At 41.6% G+C, this 22,912-nt stretch overlaps 1 protein-coding gene across 5 annotated transcripts in view; it reads left to right on the top strand.

Moving 5' to 3' along the window:
* LOC120528056 (zinc finger protein 664-like) overlaps positions 1–19,480 on the top strand; it is a 32,319-nt gene extending 12,839 nt beyond the window's left edge. For 3 of the 5 annotated variants that reach the window (XM_039752041.1, XM_039752039.1, XM_039752038.1), the window contains 2 exons: positions 7,554–8,083; positions 16,045–19,480. In XM_039752041.1, the coding sequence (XP_039607975.1) occupies positions 7,660–8,083; positions 16,045–16,940 (1,320 nt within the window). In that variant the 5' untranslated portion in view covers positions 7,554–7,659 and the 3' untranslated portion in view covers positions 16,941–19,480. The other 2 variants (XM_039752040.1, XM_039752042.1) reach the window with 2 other exon arrangements.
* Positions 19,481–22,912: the final 3,432 nt, after the last annotated feature.

Below are 22,912 nucleotides of genomic sequence, written 5' to 3'. Positions count from 1 at the left end.
CTATTTTCACTTGCACGGTATCTTAGCCTAACACAGTTTTTTTAATGGAATTCCACATGATCGTGGATTGTACAAACTCCATGCTGTGATTCAGACCTGGTCTCAGAACTGTGAAATGGAGTTACCGACTGTGAAACTAAATGGTAGGTAAAATGAAGAACAAAATAATTTTACTTTAAGGTGCTACTTGTGAAGGCCATTTAGGGATTTTTGGTTTTACTTTTTGCCCACTTTAGGACACTATAAAGAAAAGGAGACTGAAATGCTAAGAGGACGTTGGTCAAGCTTGAAATGTGTGAATATGATGCTAATGTTTGTCATGTTTATTTTAGCAAATAATAAATGTTTATGATAGCGAAAGAATAATCGAACATTATTTTTGTTCTAACAATGATAAAACAGTGTTTTAGGGATGAGGAAAAACTTTTATCTTCCTGATGCCCCCCATAAATGAATGGATGTGCAGTCCCTGCTCATATATTTGAATGCTTGAACAGAACAGGTCATCAGATACTTCGGTCTCATTTCTGTGTCTGTAATAATAATGGAAAATAATCAAAAATTGATGCAAATGGGAGCTAGCCTCTTTCTGAGCAGCACTCATCCATTTTCCTAACCTACATCTGCATGGGAGAGTCACAGAGAAGCTGGAACCTATCCCAGTAAGCATTGGACACAAGGCAAGAACAACACCTGGACAGGGTGCTAGTCTATCACAGGGTGAACACACACACACACACACACACACATACGGGCCAGTTTAACAGCAGCAATCTCCTAACAAGCATGTCTTTGGAATGTGGGAGGAAAGCCACATGAACAAGGGGAGAACATGCAAACTTTGTGCAGGGAGCACCCAAAACATGAACCCTGGTCTTCTTATTCTGAGCCAGGTCCCTAAGCAGCAACATTTCAAAAATGCTTTTTGGGGGAAAAAGCAAAAACTTGATTATTAGGTATTCATGCATTAGTAATGTTTATACAGAAATTAGTTGCAGTTTACATTTTGGAAAATATTTGTTTAGAGGTATGTGATGTAGAGAACAGTGGTCCCTGACTTCAGTCCTGGGTGACCTTCTGTATCTGCAGCTCTTTGCTACAGCCAGTTTCATAATCTGGCAGTCAATTTTAATTGATCTCATTTATTATTTTGTAGTCAGAAAACTGCATTAGTGTTAAATTCAGTTAAATTTTCTGCGATAGCTTTAGACACTTAACACTGTCGTCTTCTTCTTATTTCACTTTGTGCATTCTAACTGAACTTCAGAAGTCCTTTGCTTAGATGGAAGAACCTGTTGGAAGGATGCGCTCCATCAGCAGCACTCCATCAATAAGATGTTTATAGCTATGGCAGCATGTTTAGACGGAAGACATTCTTGAGTAAAAGGCATAAGACAATTTTAAAGGATTCGGAGAGCAGGAGAAAAACATCTCTTTGGTCAGATGTGACAGACATTGAACTATCGGAGTAGAACTCCAAGCACTAAGTCTGGTGAAAAGGCATTGCTCATCAGCTGCCTAATTCCTTACCTACTGAAATGCAAGACGGTGACAGCATCATGCTATGGAATGAATCTCAGTGGCGGGGACGGTGAGACTGGTCAGAATTGAGGGAAAGATGAATGCAGCCAATTACACAGAAGTGATTAGGGGGAAAAAAACACTTCAGGGTGCATGCCACTTTAGGCTGAGGTGATACGTCACCTTTCAGCATGGCAATGACCTTAAGCCTTCAGGGAAAGAATGAGACTAACTGCCTAAATCAAGGTGTGCAAAGCCTGTAGAGATTTACTTCAAAAGATGTCAAGCTGTAATTGCTGCCAAATAGGTTATCTAGAAAGTACTGAATTAAGGCTCAGAATCCTATTATGAATGAGATACAGTCATATGAAAAAGTTTGGGAACCCCTCTTAATTCTTTGGATTTCTGTTTATCATCGGCTGAGCTTTCAAAGTAGCAACTTCCTTTTAATATATGACATGCCTTATGGAAACGGTAGTATTTCAGCAGTGACATTAAGTTTATTGGATTAATAGAAAATATGTAATATGCATCATAACAAAATTAGACAGGTGCATAAGTTTGGGCACCCCAACAGAGATATGACATCAATACTTAGTTGAGCCTCCTTTTGCAAATATAACAGCCTCTAGATGCCTTCTATAGCCTTTAATGAGTGTCTGGATTTTGACCCTTCTTCCATACAAAATCTCTCCAGTTCAGTTAAATTTGATGGCTGCTGAGCATGGACAACCTGCTTCAAATCATCCCATAGATTTTCGTGACCGCCATTCCAGAACATTGTACTTCTCCCTCTGCATGAATGCCTTTGTAGATTTTGAACTGTGTTTTGGCTCATTGTCTTGTTGGAATATCCAAACCTTGCGTAACTTCAACTTTGTGGCTGATGCTTGAACATTATCCTGAAGAATCTGTTGATATTGGGTTGATTTCATCCAACCCTCGACTTTAACAAGGGCCCCAGTCCATGAACTAGCCACACAGCCCCACAGCATGATGGAACTTCCACCAAATTTGACAGGAGGTAGCAGGTGTTTTTCTTGGAATGCAGTGTTCTTCTTCCGCCTTGCAAAGCATTTTTTGTTCTGACCAAATAACTCAATTTTTGTCTCATCAGTCCAAAGCACTTTGTTCACAAATGAATCTGAGTCTAAATTAGCATTGGCATACAACAAGCGACTCTGTTTGTGGCCTAAGTGCAGAAAGGGCTTCTTTCTCATCACTCTGTAGAACGATGTACAGATACACCATCTGCAGCGAGATGTTCTTGCAGGTCTTTGGAGGTGATCTGTGGGTTGTCTGTAACCATTCTCACAATCTTGCTTAGGCATATGCCGCTCCTGTATTTTTCTTAGCCTGCCAGACATGAGGTTTAACAGCAACTGTGCTTGTGGCCTTCCATTTCCCAATTCCATTCTTTACACTTGAAACTGACAGTTTAAACCTCTGAGAGAGCTTTTTGTGGCCTTCCCCTAAACCATGAGACTGAACAATCTTTGTTTTCAGATCTTTTGAGAGTTGCTTTGAGGATTCCATGCTGTCTGTCACTCTTCAGAGGAGAGTCTAAGGAAAGCACAACTTGCAATTGGCCACCTTAAATAATTTTAACCACTCATGATTGGACACCCCTGTCTATGAAGTTCAATGTTTAACAACCTAATCAAACCAATTTGATGTTGCAAGTCATCAGCATTGAGCAGTTACATGCATTCAAATCAGAAAAACTACAAAGCGACCCAAATTTTTGCACAGCCAGTTTTTCACATTTGATTTAATTTCATAGAACTAAATATTGTTTCACTAAAAATATTTGTTCAGAAACACCCCAGTACTTAGATGTTCCTGGGAAATAAAAGACATATTACTGTTATCTTTTTTGTTGAAAGTAGAGTAAATTATTATGCAGGCTGAGAGGGGTTCCCAAACTTTTTCATATGACTGTGTTTCGGTTTTTGATTTTTAACAAATTCTCAAAACATGTCTTCACCTTGTCGGTATTGGTTATTTAGTTTAGACTGATGATAGAAATGGCAAATGTATCCAATTAAAATTAAATCTACAACACATAGTGTGCGGAATATGAAGCAGTCTGAATACTTTCCAAGTCCAGTGCAGTGTTCTGGGCTATGCACTTTCTCAATAGTTTATTATTTATTTTACTTCATTTTATGTTATGTTTTCTGTGTCTGCGTTTGGAGAAAGCGGATTTCCCTTCTGTCTATCTACAGTGCATTGAAAAGGTATGTAACATTTTTCTACGTAAATAATAATCACAATCTGAGGTTTTGATCCGCTTGACTGGGGATGTTTATTTGTAAAATTTTATGCTGTTAAAAATGAAACTACAATAACTGAAATGTCTACGTTTTCAGTACTAGCCTGAGCCACTTCTCACGGTGATTACGGCAGGTCATCTTTTTCAGTAATTTTGCATAACCTGATGAAGCAGGTTGCCAATTCCTCTATGCAAAATTGTTCAAACTGTGCCAGTTGAGTTGAGGACCAGTGGTGGATGAGTGTTTTTAGGTCTTGCCACGGATTTTTCATTGGGTTAAAATCTGGACTCTGACTGTACAATTCCAGACATCCGTTGTATTCATCTATGCCACTCCATTATTGAATTGTCTCATTTTACTGTTGACAGACAAGCTGCCTTTGTAGATGTGGAAGTTTGCCAGGTTTGCCAATCAGTTTCACGCTGGCACCTACGTTTGGCTGGGTAAAACTCAACAGCAATTTAACAAAACGATCTGCCTTGTCACAGTACTGTCAAAATTAGAATGGTCTTTGTTTTACTTGTGAACAAGTAGCTAACTTCAGAGGCTTCCTGGAAATCGGGGAGTAAGAAGGCGATAGGCTATGCTATACAGACACAACCTTATGTAGTCTGTTATGGACGTGCATCGATATAAAGCGCACCCCCAATAAATTTCAAACGTTGCCGCCTATGCTTCGCTTTAATCTGTTTTGTTACTGAAATGGTCCCCATTCTCCTCTTCCACCTCCAAACGGAAACTTTCACCAGTTACCGGGCCGTTAAGAGTCGCCCAAACCAAGTTCTCAGCTGTTATTTGAAGCTTGCGCCCCTCTACCGACGCCGCTCCATTTGTCTATCTCTCATTCTACTTGTATGTAAAGGCTCATGCCTGTTTGATGATTACGGCCTTTAAAAACTACAATAAGGACTTCACTTCTTAGAAACCCAAGCTACAAATGCGTAACTGGCGCCCGATCCTTCTTGGAGTATTTGCGAGCTTAGCTGTTCCGAGTGCCTGTCGCTTACGTCCGGCTGTGATGTGTAAGCACTGTGGATTCAAGTGCTGCTGGGAAATAGAGTTTGTTACTGGTCTCTAACTGTCGTTACGTCTTTGACGTTGCTTCCAAGGACTTCTGGGAAATGAAGTCCAGTATCCGATCATTTCTTCCCGCAGGAGTCTGGTTTCCGGCTTAACGATCTACTGATGAGACGTCCAAGTAAGTAATGATTTGTCGGACGGGCACAGCGGTTTTACGTAACAGGTGTAAAAGTTATCGCTTCACTGGGTTTGGACTTGTGCACCGTTCTATTTGTGTTATGTGACCTTCAGAGCGTGGCTCTAGAAAAGCAGTCCACTCGTGAGGTACGTCTTATAGTTTATACGTGCGACAGAAATTCTAGGAGGGGGGTAGATTAATTGGTATTTAAAAAGCAGTAACAAGAGAGAGCCGCATAAAGCAAACGGGAGCATTAACTGCAGCGTGTGCTGGCAAGCGTCCATCCATCGAAAAGAAGTCATCCATTGAAATAAAGGACTTCCGCTCCTGCAGTCAAGGCAACATTTCAAAATAAAAGTACGCACTTGATTAAAAAATTAGAATTAATATTCAGAGCCCAATAAATGAAATTGCACAATTTTAAATTTTCATGCAATTTAATAATAATTAAAATAAAACAGGCTTAGAATAGGGTATATTTATGCCTTTTTTCCAGTTATATTGAATCACAGTCTCCCACAGTCCAAAGACATGTAGGTTAGCTGTATTGGCGATTCTAAATTGACCCTGTTGTGTGAGTGTGTGTGTGTGTGTGTGTGTGTGTGTGTGTGTGTGCGCGCGCGCGCGCCCAGCATTGGGCTGGTGCGCTGCCTGGGGTTAAACCCGGGGGAGGGCGCCAGCCCACCACAGGACACACACACAATCACCCACACACCAAGCACACACTAGGGCCAATTTAGAATCACCAATCCACCTAACCGGCATGTCTTTGGACTGTGGGAGAAAACCCACGCAGACACGGGGAGAACATACAAACTCCACGCAGGGAGGACCTAGGAAGCAAACCCAGGGCTACTAACTGCGAGGCAGCAGTGCTACCCACTGCGCCACCATGATATAAATCAACTAATCAAAGAGGCATATTTTAAAGGTTTGGCATATAAAAGATGTTTTATTTTCTATGAAAATTAAAATCTGCTGTTAGAATGTAAGTAGAATAACTGAATGGTGTACAATTTTCATACATGATATAGACTGGTGTGTAGACGATCTATCGATCGATCGACAGATTTTTTAATTCTTTTTATTTTACACCATATATCTAAATGATTACATGTGCACACAGGCACATCTCTTTATGAATGAAATGGATCAATTCACTAGCATCTCAGCCTTGAAGCAATCTTAATGTGGTTTAATTCTTTCCATTTTATTGGCTTGTACCACTAAAGAGAAAACACAAGACATGACTTTTTCCTCTCCAGGAAATCTTTCACTTTAGACATGCAGTCCTTATCAAACCCACTTAATCAACAGCAGAGTCACAAGGGGGCAGAGCCAGCATGGACTTGCCAGTCATGGTAAAACGCACAGCACTCTGATTGGTGCTCTTAAAGGGGACAGGCTCGCTGATTACGCACAATCCATATAGAGGTCTACACTGAAAGGCATTATTACCTTTAAAACACTGACACACCAACAAAAAAAAAACATATTTCCCATTTTCTTCTACATTTACACATTTGCATGTTGTATAGTTTATGTTTAAATTTGCTTTTCAGGATATGTTTAGTATACTGGTGTAACTTTTTAAAAAATTTTTATTTAACTTGCAAGAATAATTTCATCAAGTGTGCTGGGTCAATCAATTTATCGCCCACTCCTATGTGTGTACTGTACAATGTGCATATTTATAGGAGTGTGTGATAAAACTGTTGACTCAGGAATTTATTCTTGCAAGTTGGAGGAAATTATGTTATATGTTGTGATAAGGGCGCTATATAGCGCCCGACCCGGCACAGAATACGCAGAGGCACGTGTTCACACTCACAGGTATTTATTTTTGTTGCTCTTCAGCCGTGGGCACACGTCTTCCCCGTGTCCCACCGGCCCAACACAGTCCCAAGCACCAAACCAACACAAGCCCACACTTTCCTGCACCACCACTCCTCCCAGGCAACCTCGTCCTCTTCCTCCCGATTCTGGCCCTGATTGCTGGGAGGCGGGCCCTTTTATACCCCACCCGGAAGTGATCCAGGTGCCTGACCAGCTGGTCTTAATTGCACCTCCGGGTGGGGCTGATAAACCGTCCAGTGTGGTGGCTGGCTCTCTGCAGCACCCCCTAGCGGCCACCCCATCTCCCAACCGGGCTGCTGTGGTGGACTCCATGTCCCATGGAGCCACGGGGGAGATTGAGGAGGAATCCACTGCCAGGGAGAGTGCCCCCAAGCGCCCCGGGGGAGGTATTGCAAAGTCCATGATGGCTCCCCCGGGACGTATGCATCAGAGGCGTCCCGGCCGGGCATGGGACCCGGCTGTCCGTCACAATGTATATATGAAAGTATATGTATACATTTATGGTGGGGGGAAAAAAGTTTTCAACACAACATTTTTTTCATACTGATTGACTGATAATTAACTTAATAAAATGACAGAAAATCACAGAAATCATTACATTCCAGTCCAAAGTCTGGTCCAAGTTTCATATGCATAGCTGTCATGGAAAGTTATAAGTTTTGTTTTTGAAATTATGAAGGAATTTTAACTTGTTTCCACAGGACAAAATGGGGAGCTGGCTGTGCAGTGAAGAACTGTGCACTTTGAGACAACAACTGTAAGTAGGAAGAGGGCCACAGAGGAAGAGTAAGGCACGGCAGAAGAAACATGGCCTCTCACAAAGAAGATATTGTAGCACTAAGATTGGTCAGCGTCAAAGAAGAGGCCTGTGAGTGGGAATCTGTCCAGTCACTCCAGGAGGGTGATTTCTTGAAGCAGGAAGCTTGCCAGTGGGCTGATGCTGGCATTAAAGAGGAGAATTCCGAATTTGGACTTCCAGGTCTTCAATCACAAAACCATGAAATGTTGGACCTACTAAAGGAAGATGTAATGCTAAAGACTGACTCCATTTTGAAAGTGTCTTCAGCTATAAAAAAAGAGGTAACTGATTCTGACTCACTTCAATGGCTGCAGTACTTTCCTCAGGAGAATGTGAAGGCTGAGATATTAGAATCTGACCAGAATACAAGTGGAGAGATGTGGTGCAAGGGAGATTGTGAACAACCATCATCTGCAAGACGGCATGGAAAACGTAAGTGCCCAAACAATGAGGTGAAGGTGAGGTGTACTGTGTATTACATTGATTATAAGTCAGAGGGTTAATGGAATTGTCCATGGTCTGGTTAATAAATCCTCAAAGCAGTAATATTGGCATCAAAGTTGAATAAAGAAAAACAGAAAATAAAAAATGTTACTCCTTCTCTCTGTTTCATAGAACAAATTTTGTGTAAACCTTTTGCCAACTGATTTTAACGGGAACTAAGAATTAGATCCAGTGTCATCAGTTGGCAGTCCAGATCTGGCCCATGTTCAAGATTTCAGAGGCCATAAGCCAGGCTTGGTGTCATGATGGTGCAAAATGGGGTGTCATTCCCTCAACTGAACTGCGCCACTTCCCTTAAGGATTTTCACTTGAATTGCTAATCACTTATCACAGTAATTCACACCGGCTACATTCCGTATTTCTACGCTGCAGGAAGAAACAAACACAGAAGGTTTTGTAGTTTTCTTGTGGTAACTTCTCGTTTATGGGTCAGTGTTCACTGGTGATTTTATATTGTTTGGTTTAGGAAATAAATTTGACCTTCATGTCACAATAGTTGTGGCTATTTTGCATGGTAATTGTGACCTGTGAGGAATCATGCAGGTGAGAATCTGCAGTCTAGAGGGAGAAAAGGATCCGTGCTGAACAGCATGCTAGGTCATGAGATCATTGCTGGTCTGACTACCATCTTATAGAGTTGTCACCTTGTCGTAACACCTATTCTTTCATCACATAAGATGCCAGACAGCAGTTTGTAGCTGTTACACCATAGAATCCAGACAAGTAGTATCTCATTATCTAATCCACCATTGTCTGTTACATAGAAAAGAAGGTATTAAATTCACTTACTTTTTTGTAATCTCTGGCAGCAACTGAATGTCTCCTTCTTGAAGTTCTCCTTTAAACCACATATCTTTCATCTTTGTGCTAGTACTACCAGGGTGTTGTACTGTGTTAGCCATTATGAATTTAGAGAAAAGCCAAGCAAAATTACACCTTTTATTGGTTAACTAAAAAGATTACAATATGCGCTCAGGGGTCGCATAACTATTTAGCAGGAGGGAGTCTCGTTTGTTATTGGAATTAACCAGACAAATCACTCCACCATGGCCGTTCTTAGTTGGTGGAGCGATTTGTCTGGTTAATTCCAACAACGAACGAGACTCCCTCCTGCTAAATAGTTATGCGACCCCTGAGCGCATATTGTAATCTCTGTGCTACAAAATCTTAAATCCCCTACAGTATTTTCCATAGCTTTTCTCCATAGATGAACCTTTTGTTGCAGTTCCTCTCTGTTGGGGGCAATTAGAACTATATCAAAAAAGAGCATGGCCCAAGGTGCTTGTTCTATGTTCTCAGTACTTAGGATGGTCATTATAAGATCAAAGATCTCAATGCTCCCTGGCAGAGTCCAACCTTCACAGGGAAGCTTTCTGTAGTTCCAGCACTGCTCTTGGTCTTAGCCTCCTCGTAGTGCATACCTTTCCCTAGCCTTACAAACTTCTCAGGGGCCTCTTTTTCCCTCATACACCTCCTGCTTTGACACCTTGTCATACGCCTTTTCCAGGTCCATAAATGCTGTATGCAGTTTTCTATCCTTCTCCCTATAGTTTTCCATCACCTACCTCAGAGCAATTATAGCATCACTTGTTCCTCTTCCAGGCATAAAACTAAACTGCTGTTTATCCATCGCAGTTTACTTTTTCTGTTTTTTGGTAACCCTCACTGCTCTTCCTCATAGTTTAGAAATGCCTTCTGCTACTACCACAGTCAAATTTCTTTCTTTTTTTTTTTTCTTCTTCCTTTTCAAGCAATCACTTTAACTTGCAGAGCACCCCAGTCAACTTCTTCCATCCACTACAGCTTGAGGTCTCTGGAGTAACCCGCCTGTACAGGAGTCACTTCCTCCAATTGCAGTCTGATAGTCCTACACCCGTTACAGACCGCCAGCTCATTCTTCCCATTATACCTTAGCCATCGCTGCAGAGTAAGGCAGCATGATGGACATCATTCGACAATGGACACTCTCCTCCTAACATAATCACATTGTTTAGCAGGTTAGAGTGAGCATACCTTGAGCGATGCATGCTAAAGCAGGGAGAAGAATATGGCAATCATATTATGTAATGTTCATCTGTTAAATTCTGATAGATAGATAGATACTTTATTAATCCCAAAGGGAAATTCACATAATCCAGCAGCAGTATGCTGATAAAAAAAAAATAATAATAAATTAAAGAGTAATAAAAATGCATGTAAAAGCAGACAATAACTTGAGTAATGTTAGGATTTACTCCCCCGGGTGGAATTGAAGAGTCGCATAGTGTGGGGGAGGAACGATCTCCTCAGTCTGTCAGTGGAGCAGGAAAGTGGCAAAAGTCTGTCACTGAAGCTACTCCTCTGTCTGGAGATGATCCTGTTCAGTGGATGCAGTGGATTCTTCATGATTGACAGGAGTTTGCTTAGCGCCCGTCGCTCTGCCACAGATGTTAAACTGTCCAACTTTACTCCTACAATAGAGCCTGCCTTCTTAACAAGTTTGTTCAGACGTGAAGCGTCCTTCATCTTTATGCTGCCTCCCCAGCAAACCACCGCGTAGAAGAGAGCACTCGCCACAATCATCTGGTAGAACATCTGCAGCATCTTATTGCAGATGTTGAAGGACTTCTAAAATTTTTATTTGTATACTGTATTGAGGTTTTGTTCTGTTCTGTGTATTGTATTGTATTGACCCCCTTCTTTTTGACACCCACTGCACGCCCAACCTACCTGGAAAGGGGTCTCTCTTTGAACTGCCTTTCCCGAGGTTTCTTCCATTTTTTCCCTACTAGGGTTTTTTTTTTTGGGAGTTGTTCCTTGTCTTCTTAGACAGTCAAGGCTGGGGGCCTGTTAAAGCCCATTGCGGCAATTCTTGTGTGATTTTGGGTTTTACAAAACTAAATTATATTGTATTCTAATAAGACAAGAAATTAAACAAGAGGAGACCATTCAGTCCAGCAAGCCTGTTTGTTTTACTAATAGCTAAGGTCCCATTATTTCATCCAGATGTTTCATAAAGGTTTTCCAGGTTTCTGCTTCAACTCCATGTCTTGGTAGTTTGTTCCAGAGTCCCACAAGTCTTTGCATAAAGAAATCCTTCCTGGCTTCAGTTTTAAATGCAGTTCCCCATAATTTTCACTGATGCCCTCTTGTACGGGATTTACCCTTAATCTTAATAACAATAATTTTATTATTAAGCTTAAATAAGCTTAAGCTTGTTTTCATCCAGTGCTTTTTCACATTCATTCTGTTCTGCTGATTATTTCTATTTTAAGTGCTGAAATAAAATGGATATGCTCCCACTTTGAACAGCATTGTAGTGGGAAAAAAACTTTCCTCTGTTATCAAAGAAGTCATTCATGAGACCAGATGAAAAATTCAAAATGATTCCTTATTTGCATAAAGATATGCACGAATGTCACAGTCCATGGAATGAGCAGTCATTAATACAATTCATTCCTTTTTATACTTTTCTATTACCATTACCTTATCTAATATATCATGTCATCTAACTCTTAATGCACAGAATTCAGTCATTATAACCAATCATCTATAGCCACCAGTAACTTCGTATACATGTTGATTCTTCCGTTAATCTAAACTTCACTTTGTTAATAGGAGTGTCCTATGGTTTTCCCGTTGATCTTATCACTGCTTCATAATAAGGGTGTTTGAGCTTCCTCACTAGTTGGTCCTCGCTTTTTAAGGGGGTGTTGATTACTCATTTACTTCATTGTAACCTCAGTAACTACTTCAGTGGCTCCTCTAAGATGAGGCAAAAGCCAAGATTTAAGCTGTGTTTAGTTAACCCTTTAGATATCTTCAATCCTTATGCTTTTATTAATCCATTGTTAAGACTTTATAAAAGTATATTCTTACATTAAATTGTAAAAATTATCATGTATTGATTAAAAACGTTTGATTGAAATTCTATAACATCAGGTCTTTTATATCCAAACCAGTTGCAGGCAACTGTATTAAAGTCAGAGCCTTTCTTTGCAACAAGTCCATTCACTAAAGAAATGCTGCTCATCTCCATCTTTGCATTAATATGCTTCATCTGTACACATGCCCAGATGATCAAACTTGGATGATTAGTAGCTTGACTTTTTTGTTCCTCTGTTGGCATATTCATCGTTTGCTCGACCTTCTAACGGTACCAATTGGTACAAAAAAACACAATTTTAATATTTGAGTATTGCTTTAAAATTTTAATTCAAATTAAATGATTTAATCAAACAAATCATTCAGCCCTATCTATCTCCTTTAGTTCCAAACAAGCTCACAGCATGCTTTTTAGTCAGAGGACAGAATTAAAAAGTTCTGAAGTTAGCAGCTTCTCTTTCATTTTCAGAGGAAGACACCCATCTTGTAACACATAGTCTAGAGGAGCACTACGACTTCATTGCCATAATGTTTAGAAAAGCAGAGTCTTAAAAGAAAAATCATTTTTTTGAGATCAGTCATCTTTTGGGTGAAAATTATCTCATTTTCATCAACGGCTGGTCTATTGTAACATCACTAGTTTGCACGTTCTCCAGTGTCTGACTGGGTTAGAAACATTAGAACACTCCAGACGAGAACAGGTCATTCAGCCCAACAAAGCTCGCCAGTCCTATCCATTTATTTCTACTAAAAAACATCAAGTCAAGCTTTGCAAGTCCTTAAAGCAGGGGTCTGCAACATGTCGCTCGCGAGCTACCAGTAGCTCACAATCCCTTTCCAAATAGCTTGCCAAAGGGTTAATGAACCCTACATAAATTTGAAAACTTGATTAGTCAAATTAGTGGTGGGCGATCTTTCCAAAAAAATCATATCACGATTCTTTTAACACAAAATCATGATCCACAATCTGAATTGAAATCTATCTTTTCAATGTGGCATACACTTAAGAGAATATCCGGACTCAAACTCCTCAAGACCTAAGTAACACTTTATTTTAAATATCAAACAAAGTTTCATTCTCTAGCTAAGCGGAGTTAAGGCACATGCCCCAAAGCTGGCGAGTGAGTGAGGAAGGCCCCCGGCAAACTCTGCCCGCTGCGTGTTTCTTGGATTCGCACAAATAAATCAGTACTGCAAGTGAACTCTGATACATGGCGAAATGAGAGAAGTTGCAAAATCAACCAGAATGTTCAAGCAAATTATAGACTAAAAAACGATCTAAAATCGTGAAAAGTGAATAGACATACAGACCGAGAGACATTGTATTTTATATATTATATACTAGGGGGTTCTGCCCCCTGCTCGCTTCGCTCACCCACTCCCAAGTTTGGTTTACCGGATATACAATACAATTTATTTTTGTATAGCCCAAAATCACACAAGAAGTGCCACAATGGGCTTTAACAGGCCCCGCCTCCTGACAGCCCCCCAGCCTTGACCCTCTGAGAAGACTAGAAAAAACTTCCAAAAAAAAAAAAATCCCTTGTAAGGGAAAAAATCTAATAAATCTTGGGAAAGGCAGTTCAAAGAAAAACCCCTTTCCAGGTAGGTTGGGCGTGCAGTAAGTGTCAAAAAGAAGGGGGTCAATACAATACATACAACAGAATAAATCCTCAATACAGTATAAAAATAAAAATTCTAGAAGTACGGAGTAGAATTTCACATGAGATGATATCACATAATATGATTTGGATTTGTTTTAAGTCCTGGAGACCTCATTCATCAAGCTGCCTCCCCCATTTGGCCATTCCACAGCAGAAATAGTGCTAATCCGATGAAAGGACACCTCTTTCCCACAATTCCTGTGATCCTCCATCAGGGATGACTTTACCTGAGGCAGGCAATATACACGTTGTGAAGGGGAGGTGCGTCTGAACGTACACTAAGGATATGCCGTCGTATCATCTGCTGCTGGCGAGCTGCACGTTTTGCTTGTCACTTGTCGTTGTTTTAAGAGCTGGGAGCACATGATGCTTGTCTGACAGATGCAATCCAACAACTGCTAGGGTTAGATGCCTGTGGACCTGTTTTAAACAATGGCTCACTGGCTGGTCTTGCATGACGTTCTAAAAAGAATAGTTGTCCCTTTTATTTACGGCCCCGGGAGTGGTTAAATTCTTTCTTGCAGGACGTATAACCAGGGGTGGATTTTAGGGGGTTTGGTATGGCTAGGGTCTGCCGTGGCGCTGCCCTTCGATCTTTTTAAAGCCTTCACAGCCTTTGTCCTTTTTCCTACTATTGCTCGTAAGTTGGGCGTGTCTTGCAAGAATCTCGTTCTAAGTCTCTTTCCTGTCGCGGGTCTTTTAGAGGTCTTTCGAGAAGATCACGTATTGTAGCCTTTCTTTTGCTTTCCAGGACGGGATTTCTTTTTATAATAGAGAGATTAGTAAACCTTCAAAATAATGTGCAGTTTTAGTCTCAGCAGCATTTCTGGAGCTTAGAAGAGCCAGATAACTATAAGAATCTTCACCAAGCAGCTGTGAAAATGTCTGCTTTGTTTGGATCTCCATACCTCTGTGAGTCTGACATGAATGTCATGAAATCAAAGTTCAGAACAAGACTGACAGATGAACATTTAAATGACTCCGGAAGAGTGAAGCCAAGTGGCTCCACTCCACCAGACACCCTGCCTCTCTTGTTGACTCCATGCAGTGCCAGTCATCTGACTAACTAAAAAAAACATCACACATGCAAATGGACATGTGAAATGAAACAGTGACATGGAACAAAATGACAAATGATTAAGTCACATCTGTGTATTTGTAATTGCATTGTTTTGTTTTGACAGCATTCATGTTTTAATTCAATAGTGTGAGATACACTAGAAAAGGCATACAGACATACAAAATGCACTTGCAGGTGAACTAAATTTTTTTTTTGATGTTTTAATGCAAAATGTGAGTTGTGAACACCAACATTTGTAAATGTTCAGGCAAAACAAGCTTATTCAGTTTGTTTGGGTTGAAATAAGCTATGAGAATAAACGTTAGAAAACATGAGTAGGTCTTGGCCGTTTTCATATTGTAAAAGTAGCTCTCTGTGGGCAAAAGGTTGGAGACCCCTGCCCTAAAGTCTGACTGTCTATCACACTACTTGGTAGCTTATTCCAAGTGTCTGTTCTTTGCGTAAAGAAAAACTTCCTAATGTTTGTGTGAAATTTCCCCTTAACAAGTTTCCAACTGTGTCCCCGTGTTCTTGATGAACTCATTTTAAAGTCACCGTCTTGATCCACTGTACTAATTCCCTTCATAATTTTAAATACTTCATTCATGTCACCTCTTAATCTTCTTTTGCTTAAACTCTAAAGGCTCGGCTCTTTTAATCTTTCCTCATAACTCATCCCCTGTAGCCTTGGAATCCGCTTAGTTGCTCTTCTCTGGACCTTTTCCAGTGCTGCTATGTCCTTTTTGTAGGGTTTTTCACTGGGTAGTCCATTTATATCATCCACATCTCTTGTGAAGTTTCTGAACTCTTTTAGGACCCCCACCCCACCAACGGGATGGCACTGTTCCTCCATTGCCGAGGCAATCACAGGTTCACAGTGCAGCAGCCCTGGAAACAACTACAAGCCGACCGAGATTGCGCTATAAGCGCCTGTCTTTGACGCATGATACAAGGGACATTATAAACGCTGGTAACAGTATAACTTGGCCACGACCCTGCCTGACTGCTGTGTCTGTGTGTTCCTGTTTCAAGCTGAATAAAGCTGGTTTTGCAAACGCACTGAGACTCAGTCTCGTGTTTTGGAGTGCAAGGCAGGGAGTCACAAATCACACTCTGAAAACATAGAACAGGTTAGCTGGTGGCTCTAAAATGGTTCTGCGTGAGTATGGAAGTGGATGTGAGGGATGGGCTAACACCTTGTCCAAAGCTGGTTCCTTCTGAGACAGGTTTTCAGGACCCTAATATTAAACAGATTTGAGAATCCACTGGTTCAAAAACTAATTGTCTTTTCGTCCAAGCAGGTTTAGAAGAGGAAGGCATCTTCTCCCTGTCTTCGTTTTCTGAGGATTCTTTTCAGTGTGGCTCTCAACAGAAAGACTATAATGGAAATACGGCAGCTGGGTCAGGGAGCATGAATTTGGACATTTTGCCATATAGTTGTCTGAATGTTGTGACACTGCCACCATCGGACACTGGTAAAGTTCACCATCAGGTGCAGCGTACAAATCCAGGTACTTTGCATCACTGCCACGAGTGTGGAAAGAGTTTTAAGAACAAGTCTCATCGCAATAAACACATGCGAGTTCACACTGGAGAGAAGCCATTTTGCTGCCCAGAATGCGGCAAAAGATTTGCAGATAACTCCCATCTTCAGAGGCACAAGAGAATTCACACGGGAGAGAGACCTTATGACTGTAGCGAGTGTGGTAAGCGATTCTCACTCATAGGCAACCTTCAGAGACACAAGAGAATTCACACTGGGCTTCGGCCATATTACTGCTATGAATGTGGCCGGCGATTTATGGAGAGACGGAATCTTGAAATGCATCAGATAATTCACACCGGACAGAAGCCATATTGCTGTACTGAATGTGACAGGTGTTTCTCACAGATAGGTAGCCTTCAGAGGCACAAGAAAATGCATGCTGGCCAGAAGCTTCACTGCTGTTCTGAATGTGGCAAAAAGTTTGCACAACTAGGCCATCTTCAAAGACACCTTCAGATTCACACTGGGGAGAAACCCCACAGCTGTTCCGAGTGTGGCAAACGGTTCTCACAAGTAGTTGGTTTGCAAATACACCGTAGGATTCACACGGGAGAGAAGCCATATTGCTGCTCTGAATGTGGCAAACGTTTCACACAGCTAGGTCATCTTCAGAAACACACGAGAATTCACACGAGAAACAAGTCCGAGTGATTGCGGTGAGAGATTTGGGCAGGTATTTCCAATTTAAAAAAACTATCAATAGTTTAAAAATCCTTGTTTAGATTTATTAAATGTGGGAAGAAAATGTACAGTGTTGTTGTGATATTGGAGCAGAAGAAAACTAAAGCAGCTACTTGGATTTGCTCAGTTTTCTTACTCAGATGTATTTAAAACAAGAGCAGTGAAATCGGAAAGGTATTCAGGCCCTTTCAGTTTCTACACACTTCATTGTGTTGTAGATTTAATTGTAAATGTATACATTTGCCAATTTTGCCAATCAGTCTATTCTCAATAACCCATAATGACAAAGTGGAGGCATGTTTTCAGAAAGCTTTGCTAATTAATTAAAATTCCTCTCTACCTGGAATTCAGGTGATTTCTGTTTGCTTTAATGCTCCTTGAGATGCGTCTTGTACTTGTTTGGAGTCCATCTGTGGCCAACAGAATTGGTTGGACATCATTTAGAAAGCCACATGGATCCTTGTGTATAGAAGGCCCCACAATTCACACTGTAGTTCAGGACAAAAACCAAGCCATGAAGTCTAAGGAACTCCTTCTAGACTTCAGCTAGCAAATTGTGGCGAGGCAGAAAATGGAGAAAAAAGATACTTATTTATAAAGCTTTCAGTGTCCCCAGGACAACAGTGGCCTCCACTATCATGAAATAGATTAAGTTTGGAACCACCAGGACTTTTTCTAGAGTTAGTCATCTAGCCAAACTGAGTAAACGGGCAAGGAAAGTACCTTGGTTATGGAGGTGACCAAGAATCCAATGGTCACTCTAACCCAGCTTCCGAAGTCCTCGGCTGAGATGGAAGAGCTTGTCAAAAGGATGACGGCCTCAGCAGCACTCCACTAAGACATTTATGAAAGCCTGGCTAGACACGTGCCACTCTTGAGTAAAAGGTGTATGAAGTTTTAAGGACTCTGAGAGCATGAGGAAGAACTCTTATCTAATGAAACAAAAATTGAAATTAATGTCAGCCTCATGCTACTGCAGAATGTTAAATGCAGAAAGACATGAAGAGGTCCTTGAAGAAAACCTGTTTCACAGTGCATGTGACCTCAGACTGGGGCAACAGTTCAATATCCCAAAGCCTATAGCCAAGACAACACTAGAGGGGCTTCAGAACAAGTGTCTGAGAGTTCCTGAGTGGCCTGGCCAAAGCTCAGACTTCAACCTCATAGAACATCTCTGGAGAGACCTGAAGATGGCAGGGCATGGATTCTTCTAAACCAAATTTAACAGAACTTGAGAAGCTCTGCCAGGAAAAACAGGCTAAACTGCCCAAATCCAGGTGTTCAGAGCTTGTAGAGACTTAACCAAGACGACTTAAAGCTGTAAGTGCTGCCAAAATGGCTTCTACAAAGTACTGAACACTTCTAGGATTTTGAATAAATTTGCCAACCTTTCTAAAGACTTGTTTTCGCTTTGTCCTGGGTATTTGAGTGTAGATTGAATGACAACAATAGCACATTCTTCCTGTTTTAAAGTGTGCAGAAAGTGAAGGGCTCCGAATACTGTCCAGTGTATTCTTTGTTTTTCTGTATTTTTAAAGCCCTCACTGGGTAATGAGCATGCAAAGGGCATTGACTGAAAAAAAATGCTGCTGTTTAACTTGCTGTACGCTGCCCATTATGTTTGTCCTGTTCCGTACTTTAATCATTGTCATCTTTAAAATAAATTGGTTAGAAACGGTTAACAGGGTAAACCATTTTATATTTGTCAACTTTGAAATAAATCATTTAGAAACACCTAATGGGAGGACAGGTTTTTCTATGTGGTTTATTCACTTCTAGGAGTGCATTGTATAAACATTGCTATATTCAGAAGTCTTTGGCCTCTTTCTGATATCCTCTATTTTGATTATCTGTCACTGTGAATGGCATCAGATGTTTGCACAAAATGTAATATTAGATAAAATGAACTCAAGTAAACATATTAACATAATTTGTAAATGAATATTCTTAAGTAATAATGGTATCCAACACCTGCATTGCCCACGTGAAAATGTTACTTCCACCTTAGTTAGTCCCTCACACATTTCACAGGGTTTGTTTCTGCCCGGTGTTCCTAGAATAGGAGAACTGGGTCCGAAAATGGACGGTGGAACAGACACAAAGGTAATTTTTAATAGTACCAACAGTATGTGGCTGGCATGAATTGCTCATTTGATTCAAATGACGGAACACAGCCAGCCATATTGAACCTAAATCCCTTGCACATACTGACCCTCACCATGAGAGTGAAGTCATGGCCACAGGAATTCTAGAAGAACACCTAGGCCTCCATCAAAGGCAATTCCAGAAAAGATGAGCAAAAAAACTTATTGGAATTTCCCATTTTGTTGTGGTAGGGGTCGTAGGATGACCCTGGTTTCCATTTTAGACTCTTTACTATGTAGACCTGAACAGATTGCCCCAAAACCCAGATATAGTCCTTGTATGTTTACTCTTACCAGCCTGATCATTGTAGTTCAATCTTCTTCTTCTTTTGGCTGCTCCCATTAGGGGTCACCACAGCAGATCATCTTTTTCCATCTCTACTTTTCCTCGTCATCTTGTTCTGTTACCCCCATCACCTGCATGTCCTCTCTCAGCACATCCATAAACCTCCTCTTAGGCCTTTGTCTTTTCCTCTGCCCTGGCAGCTCTATCCTTAGCATCCTTCTCCCAGTATACCCAGCATCTCTCCTCTGCACAGGTCCAAACCAACGCAATCTCACCTCTCTGACTTGGTCTTCCAACTTGAGCTGACTCTCTAATGTCCTCATTTCTAATCCTGTCCATCCTCGTCACACCCAATGCAAATCTTAGCACCTTCAACTCTGCCACCTCCAGCTCTGTCTCCTGCTTTCTGGTCAGTGCCACCATCTCCAACCCATATAACATAGCTGGTCTCATTACCATCCTGTAGATATTCCCTTTCACTCTTGCTGATACCCGTCTGTCGCATATCACTCCTGACACTCTTCTCCACCCATTCCACCCTGCCTGCACTCTTTTTTTCACTTCTCTTCTACAATTCCTGTTACTCTACTCTGTACTGTTGATCCCAAGTATTTAAACTCATCCACCTTCACCTACTCTATTCCCCTCATGCTCACCATTCCACTGACCCCCTTCTCATTTACACACATGTATTCTGTCTTGGTGGTCCTACTGACCTTCATTCCTCTCCTCTCTAGAGCATATCTCCACCTCTCCAGGGTCTCCTCAACCTGCTCCCTACTATCGCTACAGATCACGCATGGCCCTTAACCTGCAATTGCTCTGTCCTGGGTATGACATTAATCTGCATCCAGCCCTGCAAGCAGGTCCTCCAACTTACAGGGAATTCTCAAGGGCTGGTGGCAGGATTGGCCCTCCAGCCACCATAAAAAAAACCTCACACTGTTCATTTCAGTGTGGTGCTGAGGTGTCACCTGTTGCAGGGCTGCACTCGGATCCCAATCCAGGTGTTTCGTCGTGTGGTGGGTGCGGCAATCAGCATGTGCTCCCAACAACCTATTATCATGCCAGGCAATTAGACAGAGCGCTAGAACAGACAGGAAAGAAAGTTGCACTTTTTATTGATAAATCAACTTTAGGTTTTCAATTGTGTTATTAAAAGAATATCAATACAACCTGAATAATAAGAAGTTCATCTTGTGTCCAATATGCCTATTATCAGGTAGCTCTCTGTTGATTTAGTCTCTTGTCTATTGTAGTCTCTTCTCCAGCAGAGATGGCAGCACAAAGGGGTAGCAGAGAGAGATGTTTTTGCCTGGTTCGGCCATCATCAATTTTTCTAGTCCTTGACACACCTCTTGCACAAGTTGCGGTGTCAGTGATTCAACTCCTCAGCATGACTCATTCCCAAAATCCACACCAAGTTCAGCTGTCAGCCTGTTAATGTCCTTTGTCAACAACCGAGAGGAATGCACTGGTTCAAATGAAATGTTGGGGTGCCAACTGGGTCACCCCATTTACTGAAATGATAATGAGAGGAAAACAACAGGCAGAAGGTGGTACAAAATACAACAAAAAGCGATTTCTGCCATAGGCAATAGTGAGAAGGATCTGAAGAGCAGTCAGGCTTCAGGTTGGAGCTCCATCTGGCGGGTTGCTCCTTCTCAAATGAGACGCCACCTTCTGAGAGTGCTCTGTTCTTGTAGTGCTTGTACCAGAAGGGATAAAGTCAGCTGCCCACATTGAGCATTTTCACAGAGCTGTGGTTTAAACAATTGACAAGATAATCAGTGATTGCACACACCCCCGACCCCCATGTGTCCCAGTGTAGTAGTGCTTACCTCTGACGAGCTGGGAAGACAACCCTCTGATGTGACTGCTTGACAACTTTCATCTCAGCCACTAGCCAACACTCCATAACTGGCCTTAATTTTGGCCACCTGTATTCCCCCAGGATGTCTTCATGGAAGGAGTGCTCATGGTTTCTAAAATATTTCCTCATTCTGGAGGCTCCTACATCCTATCTGTCCAACAAAATGTCTACAGTGCATCCAGAAAGTATTCACAGCGCATCACTTTTTCCACATTTTGTTATGTTACAGCCTTATTCCAAAATGGATTAAATTCATTTTTTTCCTCAGAATTCTACACACAACACCCCATAATGACAACGTGAAAAAAGTTTACTTGAGATTTTTGCAAATTTATTAAAAATAAAATAACTGAGAAAGCACATGTACATACAGTAAGTATTCACAGCCTTTGCCATGAAGCTCCAAATTGAGCTCAGGTGCATCCTGTTTCCCCTGATCATCCTTGAGATGTTTCTGCAGCTTAATTGGAGTCCACCTGTGGTAAATTCAGTTGATGTGACATGATTTGGAAAGGCACACACCTGTCTATAGAAGGTCCCACAGTTGACAGTTCATGTCAGAGCACAAACCAAGCATGAAGTCAAAGGAATTGTCTGTAGACCTCCGAGACAGGATTGTCTCGAGGCACAGACCTGGGGAAGGTTGAAGAAAAATTTCTGCTGCTTTGAAGGTCCCAATGAGCACAGTGGTCTCCATCATCCGTAAGTGGAAGAAGTTTGAAACCACCAGGACTCTTCCTAGAGCTGGCCGGCCATCTAAACTGAGCGATCAGTGGAGAAGGGCCTTAGTCAGGGAGGTGACCAAGAACCTGATGGTCGCTCTGTCAGACCTCCAGAGGTCCTCTGTGGAGAGAGGAGAACCTTCCAGAAGGACAACCATCTCTGCAGCAATCCACCAATCAGGCCTGTATGGTAGAGTGGCCACATGGAAGTCACTCCTTAGTAAAAGGCACATGGCAGCCCGCCTGGAGTTTGCCAAAAGGTACCTGAAGGACTCTCAGACCATGAGAAACAAAATTCTCTGGTCTGATGAGACAAATATTGAACTCTTTGGTGTGAATGCCAGGCGTTACATTTGGAGGAAACCAGGCACCACTCCTCACCAGGCCAATACCATCTCTACAGTGAAGCATGGTTGTGGCAGCATCATGCTGTGGGGATGTTTTTCAGTGGCAGGAACTGGGATACTAGTTAGGATAAAGGGAAAGATGAGTGCAGCAATGTACAGAGACATCCTGGATGAAAACCTGCTCCAAAGCGCTCTTGACCTCAGACTGGGTCGACAGTTCATCTTTCAGCAGGACAACGACCCTAATCACACAGCCAAGATATCAAAGGACTGGCTTCAGGACATTTCTGTGAATGTCCTGGAGTGGCCCAGCCAGAGCCAAGACTTGGAGAGATCTTAAAATGGCTGTGCACCGACGCTTCCCATCCAACCTGATGGAGCTTGAGAGGTGCTGCAAAGAGGAATGGGCGAAACTGGCCAAGGATAGGTGTGCCAAGCTTGTGGCATCATATTCAAAAAGACTTGAGGCTGTGATTGCTGCCAAAGGTGCATCGACAAAGTATTGAGCAAAGGCTGTGAATACTTATGTACGTGTGCTTTCTCAGTTTTTTTTATTTTTAATAAATTTGC

The sequence above is a fragment of the Polypterus senegalus genome, chromosome 4 (assembly GCF_016835505.1).
Source record: "Polypterus senegalus isolate Bchr_013 chromosome 4, ASM1683550v1, whole genome shotgun sequence".
NCBI lineage: Eukaryota > Metazoa > Chordata > Cladistia > Polypteriformes > Polypteridae > Polypterus > Polypterus senegalus.
This window is presented reverse-complemented; position numbering and strand designations above follow the sequence as displayed.